The sequence below is a fragment of the Lissotriton helveticus genome, chromosome 2_1 (assembly GCF_964261635.1).
Source record: "Lissotriton helveticus chromosome 2_1, aLisHel1.1, whole genome shotgun sequence".
Lineage (NCBI taxonomy): Eukaryota > Metazoa > Chordata > Amphibia > Caudata > Salamandridae > Lissotriton > Lissotriton helveticus.
The window spans coordinates 1,988,135,170-1,988,151,975 of NC_136059.1; the positions used below are offsets into that span (position 1 = coordinate 1,988,135,170).

General features: G+C 41.6%; 1 protein-coding gene across 4 annotated transcripts in view; it reads left to right on the forward strand.

Moving 5' to 3' along the window:
• Positions 1-16,806, forward strand: part of TRIM2 (tripartite motif containing 2) — a 424,869-nt gene that overhangs the window by 219,442 nt on the left and 188,621 nt on the right. For all 4 annotated transcript variants that reach the window (XM_078676945.1, XM_078676941.1, XM_078676944.1 and 1 more), the window contains exon 2: positions 11,872-12,050. In XM_078676945.1, coding sequence (XP_078533071.1) covers positions 11,917-12,050 — 134 coding nt within the window. In that variant the 5' untranslated portion in view covers positions 11,872-11,916. The remainder of the gene's footprint in view (positions 1-11,871; positions 12,051-16,806) is intronic.

Below are 16,806 nucleotides of genomic sequence, written 5' to 3' on the forward strand. Positions count from 1 at the left end.
AGACATTTAATTATGACATTTAACAAAAGACTTACCAAAAAAAGGCCTGCATGGTACTTACCCTCATGGTAATGTCCTATTGGGTAAAGACCATTGGGGTGAGCGGCAGCCAACATATGTAAGCGCAGTGGGGCGGTGGGGCAGGGGTGAGGCAGGGTGGGAGGGGAAGAAGTCAACAGACGACAAAATAGGTATAAATAAATAAACAGTACCTATTTTATCATCTGTCGACTTCCCCCACTGCCGCGCTCTGCCCCACCGTGCTTTTCTGTGCCGGCTGTGGCTGCATGGGGTAAAAACGTATTCAAGTACATGCATACATGTTCAAACAGAACATCAAAGTCAATGAAGCCACATTAGTTGAGATTAAATTATTAGGTGCTGTCCGATATGATGCCACTGGTTCCTTAAAGAGAGTCACTAGAAACATACTTGACTTTCACAACCATCCATCTTTAACATCATCTGTCCAGTCAGAGACACTGACACACTGATGCCAGATGAGGGATGCTTAGACTTTCCTGCTTTCAGTTTCTATTTGTTGTGAAATCTGGTGGGATTTTTCTGTGTTTTTGAATGTTTTCAAAAAGGTTTAAAGTCAGTGGTTATCTGTGTTTACTCCTTTATACTCTGTGAAAAAGTATAGAGATGGTGTTTTCTGAGAGCCTATAAATAATTTGGCTTTTATTTCCTTCCTTCTCTTGTTAATTCTCACAATCAGCTCTTCCTTCCTGCTTTCCGGCTTCTAATTCCATTCTCTCTACCTTTTCCTTGAATTTATTCTTACAAGTAACTTATTTTTTTCACCTTCCTACCTGTCTCATTTCCCAGCAAGCAAATTCATCTTTTGAGCAGTTCAGCCCCAGTGCATGTCCAGAGTGTTTATACATGGGGTTATGAGTGCTCCTAATTAACATTTGCTTGCAGCAGATATAAGATCAATGGTAGGTTGTGTGTGATTTAATAGAAAAACTATTTATGGGGATACCATTACTGAGAAACCATTTCATTTAAACTGTTTAATGGAAATTTTCAGAATGAATGGCATTTACCTTTTCGTATTAAACCAATTCATAGAATGTCTTTTGGGCCAAAATTGACTTTTGAATCTTATTTTTTTTAATGTAAATGTAAAGGTTGCAGGTCTTACTCTCCGGAATAGTTTTGCCAGAGATATTCATTTCAGTGCTTTACTTCAGGGAACATTACACCATATTTATATAATGTACGTTGTCCAAAATGCAATGCATTTAATTCACGGACCCATCACCACCCATTACCACCATCCACTGCTGACCCCTTACAACCCCTAAACACCATCAAACCCTGACCCCTAAAACACCTCATTACTCCTAAATGACACTGATCCCTGTAGCCTAAAAGTATTTTCTACTCCAAAAATCCACCATTCCTTAACCATAAAATTACTCACTACTCCTAACTCTACAAATTCCTGAACCCTAAACATCACTTTTTATGCTTGAAACCCTCCTATCCCTTACCCCTTCAAAAAGTTGAGCACATCCAAATTCCATCCATCCATCCCTGAACCCTAAAAAAACCCTCACCTTCCTTAAACACCAGACATCCATTACTCATAAGAATTTCTCATCACCCTAAGCTACTCATCCCTGAACCCAAAACAACCTTTTCTGTATCTAAACTCCACCCATCCCTGAATCCTTAAAACCCCTCCCCACCCTAAACTCCACCCCATCCTGAACCCTAAAAACGCTTCACCACCCCAGCCGCTACCCATAATTGAACGTCAAAAACCCTCACCAGCACTAGACTCCCTAATCCATGAACCATAAAACCCCTCAACACCCTTATACTCCACCCATCCCTGCAACCTAAAGTTACCTCACACACCTAAGCACCACTCATCCATGATCCCTACTCCTCACCACCCATACACTCCACCAATCTCTGAACTCTAAAAAACCTTTCATTGCCTGAATACCAATTAGTCCTCACCCCTAAAAACTCATCAATGCAATTTTAGATTGTTTCTTAAAATTATCTTTCTTTTTTTTAAAAATTCTTTAATTTTCGATTTTTCTTATATTTCCTTAAAATTGTTTTCTCATGATTTGGTTTCCTCCAAGGTGCTTTCTCAGTTTATGTTTTCCATTAATTCACACAACATCAGAATGGTAAGCATTTAATACATGTCCCCGCTGCTCTATTTTTCTTCAGAAAAATTACAAAGATCATTTGAATTAGCAATTTCTACTCACAGCATGAGATATGTTATAAGGTGTTCAGTGCTTTGGTATTGCAAGCCTGTTTTGACACCTTGTATTCTTTTATCTTAAGATACTAAGAAAAGCCTTGAAATGAACCCAATAAATGTGATATTAGACCCTGATTTATGCCTAATCCTGTGCTACCTGGTCACAGGCTAGAAGTCTGCTAAGGAATACCGAATCTTATCTATGGGTCTTTGGTGGCAGCAAACTGAAATCAATCAATCAAGCAGTAGTAGTGATGGAGGATGGCATCATGGTGGTGCGTCCTGACCTGTACAGAGACCCTTTTCATATTTCAGATGCAACCCTGCTCACCTCTTCACAGCAATATGAAGTGGACAGTGAGCTGAATCCATATGAGGTGAAAGGTTCACCCTTATATGGGAACACAGCGGTTCTGGAGACTTTGTGCATACTCAAAAAGGCATCCTCAGAGGCTTACCATATCCTTAGTGAGGCATAGTTAGAGTATCCACCACAGAAAAGGGCTTAGAAGTAGTGACTGAAAACCAGAAACCCTAGGCATGCTTAGTCACACTTACAAACATGGCACAGAAAATCAAATGAGTCAAGAGAGACTTGCATAGCATCAGTGACACCCCTCCTGCCACGGGTGCCATTCACTGCACACATGTCACAACCCAGAAGCTTGCAACCCACTCACCTAGTGCAATCACTGGAAGTGATGGCTCACTGGTTAGAGGAGGCAGACCTGGAAGCAGAGGTCTGCCCGGGACCAGGGTTCAATTCCCGGCTCGGCAGGGTCTTGAGTCCTAAAATGTCCATGGACTCGACAATTCTCGCTCCGGTGCCTACTCGATTCACGGGTTCACACTCTGCGACTCTGGGCAATAGCTTGCTTAATCTCCACACCAGCCCCTCGCAGCGGGATGCCTGGCTTTCACCTTGCGGATACCCTGCCGGGGTTATCTCACATGGGAATACCAGGACGGGTTCCCTAAGCAAGCGCTTAGAAACCGCTTGGTGATTTGCGCTATATAAATTCCTGTACATTTACATTTACATTTACAATCACAAGGGATAGACGAGCCGCTACATGCAGTTGATAACCTCTGCTTTGATCTTACTCAAAACCAGTCCCTGGGTTGTGGTGTGAGGCTGCCTTCATAGTTGCTAGCCATGTGGGTAAAGAAATGCTAATTCACAGATGTAGACCAGCCTCTTGTATTCTCTCTGCCATAGAGATACACCTGATACAGTCCTTACTCCAACAGGTTACAGCATATTACAGATGAAGACATGGTCGATGATGCCCTGACAGCAAGGAACAGAGGCAATAAACAAGATACTCAGAGTTAACTTCCCACGAGCACTGATGTTGTTTTCTTGGTGGTTTCTGCATTTCTTGCCCACCTCGAGTCCATGGAATCATACTTTTTTGAGGTCCTTTCGGGGTAGAAGATCGCGTAGTGCTGCACTCGGTTGGGTACAATTTCTGTTTTCCTGAAGTTGTGTTCTGGGGACTGACTTTGAAACATAATCCCTGATTATTTCAATGGTTCTGACTTCCCAAGTACTCCCCGTGAACTCTGCATGTATGTTGCCTGCTCAGATTTGCCTGTTTTATCAATGCACATTTGCCATTATGGCCCAAATAGTATGGAACGGGGAGTGCAATTTACAATGCACATGAAATACTTTAACCCAGTGTGAGGCGTTTACCGCAGTAGGAAAATACCTTCTAGGCCTTGATTCCAAATGGGCCAGAAAAGAGTTAGATCATTATCAGACCTATCAAAAGTCGGAATTTCTGGGTGTAGTAAATAACTTCTTGTGTAGATTTTCCCCTGGAAAATTCGGAATTACATGTGGAATCGTAATTTCCGCAGTGAAATCCATGTGTATTAGAATTAACTATTTTTCTTCTCCTAGTAAGTTTAATGTATTTTGCCCTCCAAAAATCGATCGGGGGAAAATTATGGACGTGTGATGTTTACAGAAAATCTTGGAATTTCAATCTATGTGCCAACAGGGGTTTGTGGATTGATCATATAGTGCCACACCTCAGGGAATCAAACCAAAACTCTTGAGTTTTGGCGGATACTGAAGTATGACCTGCATATTTGGTGTGTAAGGCACAGGAGTAAATGTTTTTCCTTTTCACTTCATTAAGCCAATACGTTCTGTCGGGTTTGACGTTACGAAATCTGGCATGTTTAAAAGATGGGGACTCATTAATCTTTCCAAACACTGAAGAGGAGCAGTTTACCGCATCCTGCCTGTTTTTACCGGGTGCAGTAAATACCTCAGCACCTCTCGGGCAACTCGCCGGCTCACTCGTAATCGAAATCTAAGAATTATGTACCTTTATCGACCTGATCGAACACATCCAAGAGCTCACAGCAGGATTTAATTATGTTGCCTTCTTCCCTTGTATTGACTTGTTAATGACAGAACGTTACATTGACAGGCTGCTTAGTGTCTGATATATGTCCCAAATAAACCAATTCAATGGCGATTGAAAATGTCAAGCTGCTGTTCATTACATTTAAATTGATTTTTACTGGACTATTTTTGTTGTTTTAATTTTATAGTTGTACACAACAGTACTATCCAAATCGTTTGCATAAAACCGCTGTGACTGTATGATTTGCAATATTTATTTCAAGCATCAATCACATGAAACACGTAAAGCAAGTTTGCAAGCCTCTGTGAAAATCATGCTCTTCTGCATGCAAACAAACAGACTGAGGCCTGGCATGAACGTGCTTTGGAGACGGCCGTCATAACTCAGTTAAATATGGATGTAAATAAAATAATTCTAAGCCATTGAAAATGTTATCTGTTCTTGTGACAGCCTGAATCAGGTGGTCGGATGGCAGGTAGGCCAATCGATTGTCTTGACACATTATGGTGCACAATGCGGATTTATCCTGTCACTTTTGTGCCACCACCATATGGTGCATACAATTTAGTTGTGAAATTACACTCAGAATTATATATCTGTATTCCAATGGTAATACGCATTCCACCCGCTGAAGTTATTTTACTAGTCAGCTGTAGCAGCATAAATTCATGCTTTCGACACAGGTGCTTATGCTGTGCATGGAGATTTGCGTCTCTTGAATTACATTTGCCTTAGAAAGTTAAGAGTAGATCTCTGTGTGCTTTTAAGAAGTAAGAAACAGAGGTTTATGTGAACATCACTGTGCCCCCAGAGCGCTCCCTCTGGGGCACATACACATACAGGCCCCCTGGGGCCTGCATACAAGTACAACTCCCCTAGAGTTCACTATTTTTAAGCTTTGCTCATTTTTTAATGATGCCCTTCATAGTTTTCGGCAGAAACATTTGTGACCCTTGTGGCCTGGTCTGCAGTTTAGGAACACCTATATGAATGCATTGTGAAAAAACACTAATTTCATCTGGAAAATAAAATCTCTACCTGCCCCTATAAAAACGAATCAAGTCAGGTGTCTCCATGACACTGCCTAAAAATAAAATCACGCACATCACCCTCGTCCATCCTTCAGATGCCCAACAACCTTCCAAAGACAAAGTCTTAACTTGAACCTCTTTCGCCTTACCATCTCAGTCAGCCGCACCCACCCATCCATCCCACCATTTCCCTGACCCAGGGCTCAGCATGGACAACCAGATGTCTTTCTACACTGACTAGTTGTTGCAGTGCCTCTGATCTTACACACAAGGAAAGTTTGCGGTGGCTGTAACCATTGGTGTGGGAGAAGGAATGAACCTGGAGCAGCCTTTAAACTTCTGGGTACCTCAAGCTCCCCTCCGTCCTGGGCTTTGAGCAATCCATCCAGTACACTACCCTACACCCTACACTACACAATTACCACAACACTACCCTAAACCCTACACTACACTACACAATCACTACAACAATTCCCTTAACCCTAAACCCTAAAACACTACCCTGCACGACCCCCGACACTACCTTAAACCCTAAAACACTACACTACCCTACACCCTACACTACACAACCACCACAACATTACACTACACTACACAAACACTACCCTACACTACACAATCACTACCCCAGCACGACCCTCCCACCCCTAAAAAAATGAACCCAAACCCCCTTACCTCTCTCTCGTCGTGGTTCCTCTCTCCTCCTGGTTCCTTCTTCATGAAGTCTATTTTTTTTCACAACGCGTGTGCATTTACCATACATGCCTTTACAACGTAATTCGTTGTAAAGGCATGCATGGTAAATGCACACGCGTTGTGAAAAAATGCGGAGTGATGGTATGCGGGGTCAATGACCTCGCGGAGTAATGGTATGCGGAGTCAAAGTCAGCGGAAAAAAAGATTCGTAGTAAATGTGGATTACCACTGTTTTCTCACCTGCAGTCTGGCTTGCTTGGCTGGTAATTTCTAGGTATGCTGGACAGCGCTTTAATCCTAGGGACTGTTAGGGCAGAAGGAGAGTATTTTATTTATCAGTTCAAAGCTTACCTTACAATCAAGGGATCTCCACCTCCGTGCCAATTCTCTTTAGATCAATAGATCTTTGCCACCTTTTTAGAATGGAGCATCAAATCATCGTGATCATTTAATTTAATTTTGGAGTCGATGAGAGGTTTGGTAAGGTTTACAAAACCTTTATTTTTCATTTAAAAATGTAGTATTGATTACTTATTTCTTTATTCTATTAGTCGAGATAAATTGTTCACAGAAATATCAATAAAAATGAAGGTAGGAAGCCAACAATGAAAGGAGACCATGTTCCATAAAGAAAAAATCCCTATTCTAATCTAGAGAGTCCGAAATCTGATAGAACCCATGAAGAGTTCTTTGGAAAAGAGTAAGAGTTTAGGAGCTTGAGATTAGAATCTATAAGAGGACGAATTTCCTTAAAGAGTAGTTCTAGAAACTCAGTCAAGTCTCTTACAGTCACAATAGAACACGTCGAAATCAGTTTAAGGAAAATAGTCACAGCAGTAGCTAATGACATTCAAAAATAAGTAGTCGCCTAACATAATTTCAGGCAACAGCAATCATGGTCAGCAGTAGCTCACAGCAATCGGGTAACAGTGTGGAAAAGCACGGTAAAGTGCTCATGGTATAGCAGGGGGAAAGAAGCTTGCCTCTCTAGCTACGAACATGTATTATTGTAAAGATACAAACATATGTATCCATGCTTCTGTCGGATAAATCCTCTCAAATCAATATGGATGAATCTTCTAATGGTCTGTCGCTTCTCCTTTGGATTCCCAGTGTAAACGCACAGGATGACATGACAGTATCTAAATAGTTGCTAAGCATTCATGCTACTATTACATGCCAGTGAGGTTTTCATGAGAACCTCTGCAAACCTACTCTGTTATCTGTTCAGTGCTCCATTATTTATCAATGGACAATTCTATAAAAGGACAGTTTCCTGGTTCGATCATGAGAATTAAGCTTCTGCTGAACATTATTAATTTTAATACACTTTCATTTATTCTAATATTCTGTGCAAAGCATAGACAAACGAATCTAAAATATGATTAAATCATGTGGTGTAAGGAAAGAAAGAAATACATTTTTAAAACAGCAAATTTCACAGTAATGACGAATTCTAACGGATGAATTCAGCTTTGTCAGTATTTTCTAAGAAGACATCTATTCTATTTAATATAAAAAGAAAAGAGGAAAGAAAGAATAAATGAGGCTTATTTAGGCACTAAGTAAAGTACAGTAGAATTGAAAGATTTCTGCAGGAAAAAAATTATGCTGTGGTTAACATTTGCACGTTTAAGCAAGGCACATTTCCTCTAAGCTCTACTTTACTAGATCTTCTTCACGTTAAAGTCTATGTAAATGACAGCCGTAATATGTGGTTATTTTGATCTAAATGTTCTCTTTCATCAGGACCATGTCTGAGGCAAACCGGTTACAGAACCACAACCATCTATGTAAGTAGGATGGGCTGGCAAAGAGCAGGGAAATAAGAAAAGACTATCAGTCACCACTTAAAATGAAGCTATCAGTCACCATTCCTTACACCCTCCCGCTGTCTTATTAAAAACAGGAGGCTTTAATTCACAGCCATCTTGTTACTCTTCCAATATGCAGTCCTCAGAACTCCACAAACCAAAAAAGCTCCCGTCTCCAACACCCCATAACAACTTCATCGTTATAGGGTTCCTTAAGTACTTTCCAACTGTAAGAGCCTGTCCCCCCCCGCTTTGGTATAGTAACATTGGGGGCTCAGGGTGGGGTGGATATCATGTAAAGAAGCGTGCAATGTCAAGGGATATTAACATAATATTTTTTGTTAATCAATAGGAAGAGCCTCATTGGAGCAACAACCTGTTGGGTAGTGCTACCAACTGGCTCATTTTATCATCATTGGCACTTTCTTAATCCGACAGGAGACCCTACCCCGCCTGATTGTGCCTATGATAGGGGAAAGCAGTGTGATTGCTCAAGCTACATTTCTACACTATTATGCTCTTGCTATATATGATGGGGTCCCCACAAAAAGATAAATTAACCCTTACCTTCACAAAAAACTGTTAGACTCAGACATGTACATTATATATACACAACTCATAAGTGAAAAAATCACACATGGTCATATTTACCACATCACCACCAGGTGAAGGCATACCCGTGGACCATGGGTTCACTCACCGGATCAAACAGCATGGTTGATGAAATGGGTGAGGTGAAAAAATGATTTGCACTTCTCATACCACTAATGTGAGACCGTTTGGGAAGCTGGTTCATAGTTAGTCATTAATAATGTTGTGTCATGCCTAAAATAACACTAGGCTGGAGAAGAACTGCACTGGTCTCTCCCATAAAAGTTCATGGTACAGCACATAATGCGACCACCCTGGTGCAAACAGTCATACACATTACCCAAAAACACGTGTACCATACGAACAGAAAATGTAAAATAAAAATGTAAATTGATACTTGTATAGCGCACTACTCACCCGCAAGGGTCTCAAGGCGCTTGTACCAATACCGCTGTGGAACCCATCCTGGCTTTCCCTGTGAGGTGTCCACTCCTGGGCACCCCCAAGGTGGAGGCCAGGCATCCTTAGCGTTGTGGAGATTAAGCAAGCTATTGCCCAGAGTTGCAGAGTGGGACTCCATGATTGGAATAGGCACCAAGGCGAGAATTATCAGGTCTGTGGAATTTTGAGCCCAAGACCCGGCGGGGAATTGAACCCTGGTCTCGGGCTAGACCTCTGCATCAGGGTCTCCCGCTCTAACCATTGAGCCACACTTCTCCAGTGCATCACTATGGAAAGTTATAATTGTCCATTTTCCAAAAGACAGAGAAAAGTATATTCTTTGAATTGTTTGCACTTTTTAAAAATTGACACTAGATTTATTATCTGGCATGGTTGATCACATGCTCTTGTAAGGTAGGTTTAATTTGCTTACTGTTAAGCTTATTTGTTGACTGTTCAACGAGTATGTAAGAAACTTTAGCTATCTGGGTAGAGTGCTCTCCTATGGCTCCCACACATGAATAAAGCTAAGGTCGCTCTTGCCAATAGCTCAGTGACCATCATTAAGAAAACACCTAGCTACTACATCGAAAGCAATTTCACCGGCCCTTGAGGTCTATAAACATAGGGCCCAAGCAGCAGCACTATATGGGGTAGATAACCCCAATCATCTGATATTAAATCAAAAGAAGGTCCTACAGAGGTTACTAGGCCTTCCTACCTCCACACCATTGATACCCATGTACCAGGACGTAAATCTTAAAAGAATAAGGCACATAACTGTCTTGAGACCTATATTGTATTGGATAAGACTATGCGTCATGCAGGAACTAGCAAATTATAAAGAGGGCCGAAACGAACTTCTGGTCCTTGATAAGCTCATTACTTTTTCCTGGTTTCACCGTGTCCAGATATGTTTTGAAAAGCTTATCTTCCTCTTGGAGTGATCCACACCACACATAAAAACAATTGAAACAGATATGCTGGGAGCATGGTTTGAGCACCCTCCATTAAAACCCAAGATCAGGTAGGCTGACTATTCAATTCCTTACTGTTAAACCAAATCCAAGCTTTGAAGAGTTCTTGGATGATATTCAACCTCACTTGGCAAAAATACTGTACTTGAAGTTTTGTTTTGAAACTTCAGATCAAAGAATTCACAGTAAGGTGGAAACCAAATAACAATTCTGGTAAAGAAGAATCTATTTGCACTGTATTCACTATCTATCGAAAATGTTGCACATTTGTTTGTACTGCAAATGCCAAGTTTAGAAGGAAATTAATCCCCCCATCTGCGGTAATTTGGAATTTAGAAAATATTTAGATGCTATGAGAGTCTAAAAAAAATGACACAACCCCGCACATAGTTTTTAGCCTACGTAGGTATTTGTTAGCAGTAGGTTGTGTGCGAAAAAAGTGGAAACTGAAGTTTTAACTGTCCTGCTTATTTTGAAGTAATGGTTTTATTGGCTTGCTTTTTTCTTTTTGACTGATTGTATTTTATGGTATCAGGGTCTGATTGCGAAAGGACTTTTAACATTTTTATGCACTGTGTGTTGTATGAACTGTATATATGCTTTTTATGGGTTTTAACCGAAATAAAAGCTAATTTGGCAGGGTTTTTTTTTTTATTCACTGACTTAAGCATATTTTCTGGTACAGTTTATAATCTTTATTCTGTGGTACAGTGCTTTTTTATAGCGTGGGTGATAGTATTTTGTGGCACATTTGGGAGATATTTGAAACACAATTTCCAGTAAGACTATAGCTAATCACACGCAAAGTTCTTATTTATTAATAAAGGTTATAACAGTTGACTTTGTTAATGCATATTCTTCACTGACCTTCTGATAAATTATCCCCAAAGCACAACAAAGGAGGAACTGAAAGGGTCATTATTCCAAACTTTGATGTTTCTCTTATGAATCTTGTAGTGTTGAGGGGGCTTAGTCGTGGAGGTGCGCACATCTGTGTAGTTATTTGCACTCTGCTGTCCCCTGTGTACAATATGGTGATTATAAAACAAGAGGAGTGTGAGGAAGACTCACAGTGCCATGTGGGCGGGTGTTAGAACGATACATGGGTAGGCTGGTGCATCATCCTGCCTCTGCTATTCAAGCTTGCCCAATGCTCTACATGTGTACGCTGGCAAATGCATGATAACAGTTCAAATAACAAGGAATCACAAATTGTGAAGTTACTGCAGTCCAGGAAATCAACTTTTCTTCAGCTATTGTGCTGGGATAACTTTTGGCTATGTGGAATTTCAACTCCTAGATCTCATTATATTCAGCTTCCACACAGTGTGGCACGGTACACCGGATCACCGTGCCACCCGATTACAACAAACACACCAAGAGATGGAGAGAGCCATTCGTTCGCTGTATAAACAAAGAACCCCTGTTCATAGAGGTACAGAGGGAGACTTGAAGGAGGAATTAGTGCTTCTTCTGCACTTCCTGTGTCCCATTCTATCCTTTGTACGCGTACACACCTGGTCTTTTTCTGTAGGGTAGATCTATAATAGCAATGTATGATGTAGCAGAATATTATTTTAGTTGCTAGGAATCACTGTTGGAAGTGACTGTAGAATTGTGAAATGAAAATTACCTCTTAAAACTACTTTATAGTTATTACAATCCTTAACCTATGTCTTCTTTTATATTTTTCTTTGTTAGTGTGTACGGTGAAAGGGATTGTGACCCTCATGTCAGCGGTCTAGGATGGCCAGTGAAGGTACCAACATCCCAAGCCCTGTGGTGCGTCAGATTGACAAACAGTTTCTGATCTGTAGTATATGTCTGGACCGCTACAACAATCCAAAGGTTCTACCCTGTCTGCATACTTTCTGTGAAAGGTAAGCTTGGCCTGTTTAATAGTGGTGTGTGTTATTTCCTTACTGTCATCTTGAACTACGTTAGGGTGTGGAATACTATTTTATAAGTATTGGTGAAGCTTTGAAACACACAATAGACATGGTAGAATATGTGTGGCTTCCTAATCTATTTGTGAGGGTGATGACAGAATGTTGACAGAGAATGAACTGAACTGAAGAAATAGACCTGACTATAAAGAAACTGGAGGCAGTGGAAGCTTTTTGACAAGCAACAAAGAAAGATTGCTTGTGAATTGGGTATTGGTGGTTCTCATGCAGTCATCATGTTAGAAAGAATGCTTATGATTGGATTAGCAGCCTTAGAGTAGTCTGTTAGTTATGTAGCACTTAAGGCAAAGTGCCTTCCAGAGAAACACATGTGCATGCAATTATTGTTACCCAATCAAAATTGGTACATATTTGTTCAAACTCAAGGGGATGAATAGCTATTTTCAAATTAGGTTGAGCCTGCAACATGCGGACCACACTCTGACCTAGGCAGCAAGAGCTAAACTCACTAATTTATGCTGCTGAAGTATTGACAAGGCGGTCTATCAGTCTGTCAGCAGCCTAATTAGATGCTGGGTTTTGGCAAGCCTGTGGCAAGCTGCAGAATTACTGCAGCACTAAATCTTGAATTGGACACAGTGACGGCATGAATAAGGGACTGGGACAAAAATATTATTTCAGTGTTTTAACACCTCTATGATGCATTGGCTACACTTGGCCAGTGATGTAATATAACTTGAGGTGCTTCTTATATCCACATTTAATGGAATGAATGCTTACTGAGCACTAGAAGGCCATAGTGCCGTGGCCGCTACTGTGATTGTTACTGGCTGGTAACACAGTTATTGCTTTTCTTTTTGTGTCTCCAAGTTGGGATACTTGTTTTGGATAGATGGAATTCTTTTGGAATTCTTTCAAGGTAGTACCCTTTGCTTGATGGTTGTCAGGTATGTTGGCTTCTCAGACGTCCTGTACCCATGTTGATGAGATGTGAATCTTACACAGCCCATGACGGAAGTTCTGTCTCTAATGTCAGCCCGAAGCTCTGCTCATACACACTCAGATGTATAATTACACCTAATATGAAGGAAAGATCATGTTCCCTGTTAAAGCTTTTCTAGGGGGCCGATTAGGATTGCGGTGAATCCGCATCCTCCGGGCCGGCGGAAGCCACCGCCGGCCCGGAGGATGCGGATTCACCGCTGCGGTGATTGAAAAGACCCCCCGCCAAATTAGGATGGCAGGGGGTCATCTGCCGCAGTCGCCTTCCGACCGTGGCGGAAAAGCTCTAATATGGTGGCGGTGTCTATCAGACACCGCCAGCCATATTAGGATGCATGCGGAAACATGCTTTTCCACGACGGGTTTTCCGCCGTGGAAAAGCATGTGGTCTTTTGAGTTTGAGGGCCCTTTGTGGGCCCCCAGGGGTGATGGGGGTGGGGGGTGCACATGGGGGGTACCTATGGTACCCCCCTGCCTTTGCATGCACAAAGCGGCAGGCACCGCGCGGTGCCTGTCGCTTTGTGCATGCAAAGGGAAAACATGCATATTTAACATTGCGGAGGGTGCTGCTTCAAGCAGCACCCGCCGCAATGTTAACTATACAGGATGTGACCGCCATGGTGGCGGTCACATCCTAATTCCGAGGGAGGGAACGCCGCTGGCCCTGCGAACGGTCCCTCCACCTCGGGGGTGGTGGACGGACGCAGGTCCGTCCGCCATCCTAATAGGCCCCTAGATTGGCAATCTGAGAGTACAGAAGTGGGACTTGAACTCTAGAAAAAGTAAAGTTTGGTTAGCTGTGCTTTGGCAGTGTCTGTGAACAAACAAGAAAACCATATCACTGGCTGTGAGGCCATCGTTCGCTGAAAAGATTGCAAATTCCATTGGAAATTTATCAATATGTCTTCTAATTTTGTCAAGAGTGAACTAAACAGCACTCAGCTTTAGCATTTGCAAAAACTCTAAAGAGTGATCCAAATGTTGTCTATTAAAAATAGGCCCAGAGGCGCAGTGAATGGAAGTCACTCTGTTAGTAAAGGAGGAAAAGAAGAACGCTTAGTTGGTTATGCCTGGCAACCCCTAAAACCTATATCCAGTACACCAGCCCCATGGCTGAGACAAGGCAACTAGAGGCATTCCTAGCCCATCTTTTAGGTAGCTTATCTTAGTGATGGTATAATCCTCCTAGAGGTGTTGGCTGTGCAAGAAACAATACCCACAATTCAATATAGTCAAGAGACACCAACCCTAAGGGACAGGCATACGTAGACACATAAACAATGGGTTTGATTCCTGGTGTTTCAATTGTTCTGTGTGCCCAGTTACAAGGATAGGGAATGGTAATTTGTTTGGTAAAGGTTTGAAAATATTTTTTTTTTCAACTTGTCTGAACGTATCTCCTTTCACGTAAGTCTTACCCCTGAGAATAAAAAACCTCTCTCTCTACGTCCTACCATTCCGCTCTGTAAATAATGTGACTGTAGGTGTACACTAACCTACTGCACTACATAGGAGTGTGTTTTGGATTTGAATGTCTTAACTAAGTTTTGGTTCAGACCAGTAAAGAGTCACTGTGGCCTGTAGGATGGAGTTTGGTAGACAAGTGAGCAGTGTGTTGTCCTATCTACGTGTGAAAAAACATAAGCACACACTGTGGATGGAAAGCAGTTTATTAGGAGGAAAGGCTTGAGTTTGCAGAGTAAGCTGAGCTGGAATTGCACATATTGAGCTTTTTCTTTACATGGTTTTTGAAGGATTGGCTAGAGTTAAAGTAAAAGTCAGAGTCAGACTTTGGCACAAGTTAAGGAAGAAGGGGTGAAAATGTTGAGTCATGACAGAACTTGAGCTTGGAGTATGATAGTGTTGGCTGGGTTGAATTTGAGTTAAACAGTAGATATCCTGGTTTGAATGTTGTCATGACATTACTTAAATGCATATCTTTCTGGCTGATGAAAATTTTACAGGTAACATTGAGAGCAATAGGCATATCGGCAAAGGTCAGTGTTGCATGGTCTAAGTGACTCCATGTGGATAGTAAACATTTCTGGGATGTGTATGTAGCCTTGTGGCACATAATAAGGAGAGTTGGAAATGTATGTGGAGTAATTTGGCGATAGTATTTCCTACCAGAGTCATAAGGTGAGCTACTGAAAAATGGTTTCTGTGATACCCATGTGTGAGTATTCTTTCTCGAAAAGTGTCATACTGTCGCTGGGGTTGAAGGCTGTTGAAAGGTCAATGAATATCAAGAAGCAGGAGTCAACATTAAAAAAAAACCTTTTTATTAAACAACGACACGACATGAACATTGTAACGCATGCTCTCCCTTCCCTGGTTATCTCCTATATATTGGTATTAATTTTATTGTTATCACCTTGCTGGTCTTTGTAAATCTGTAAATCGCTTTGATACCCGCAAGGGTCAAGTTTGCCTTATAAAAAGCTATCTAAATAAATAAATGTTAATGAAGGAAGAATATTGTTATTTTAGGTGATTGCCTTTAGTGAATTTATGATAATGGCCAGTAGTTGAATATTAATTAGACACATCACTAGTTCAGCCCCCTTCCAATTAGTTACAAATAGTGCCATGTAAGGGTCAGCAGAACACAACCACTGCAACAACATTCAGAAAGGGAGACCTGTTTTAGAACAGCCTGTGTTCCTCAAAAGAATCTGTGCTGCTTTAAAAACAAGCATTTGCAATGCAATAGGTCTCGCAATAGAAAAGTTTGAGCTTTTGGTGTGTAAAATGTAATTTTTTTTAAATTTTTGTTTGTTTTTCAAAATATAAAAGTATTAATTTTGTTATTAGAAATGCCAATAGTTATGAAGTTAGCAAATGTTACATCTTTAGCATTAGTAAAGGTACATGTTTAGTTTTCCCCTGTCTTTCTGGCTGATGAAAATTTTACAGGTAACATTGAGAGCAATAGGCATATCGGCAAAGGTCAGTGTTGCATGGTCTAAGTGACTCCATGTGGATAGTAAACATTTCTGTGATGTGTATGTAGCCTTGTGGCACATAATAAGGAGAGTTGGAAATGTATGTGGAGTGATTTGGCAATAGTATTTCCTACCAGAGAGTCATAAGGTGAGCTACTGAAAAATGGTTCTGACAAATTGATCTGACAAATCACAATGTTTTAACAAGAACAGAAGTGAAAACATTTAACATCTTTTTATGACATTTGTAATAAAGCTTGAAACATTGACAGAAAATATTTGAACTAGTTGTTGTTGAATGGTTGCACAGATTGATGATGTGGTGGCGCTGAGTGATGTTGTTTTGGGGACGAGTGATGCTGTGGCGTTCAGTGATGCTGTTGTAGCGCATAGTGATGTTGTGGTGCCCCTGAGTGATGCTGTAGTGGTGCTGAGTGGTGCTGTGGTGGTGCTGAGTGGTGCTGTGGTGGAAGTGTGCACTGCCGGCTGGTGGTGTGTGTGCCTGGTGGAAGCGTGCACTGACGGCTGGTGGTGTGTGTGCCTGGTGAAAGCGTGCACTGACGCTGGTGGTGTGTGCCTGGTGAAAGCGTGCACCGACGGCTGGTGGTGTGTGTGTGGCTGGTGAAAGCGTGTACTGATGGCTGGTGGTGTGTGTGTGTGGCTGGTGAAGGCGTGCACTGATGGCTGGTGGTGGTGTGTGTGCCTGGTGAAAGCGTGCACTGACAGCTGGTGGTGTGTGCCTGGTGGAAGCGTGCACTGACGGCTGGTGTTGTTTGTGCCCG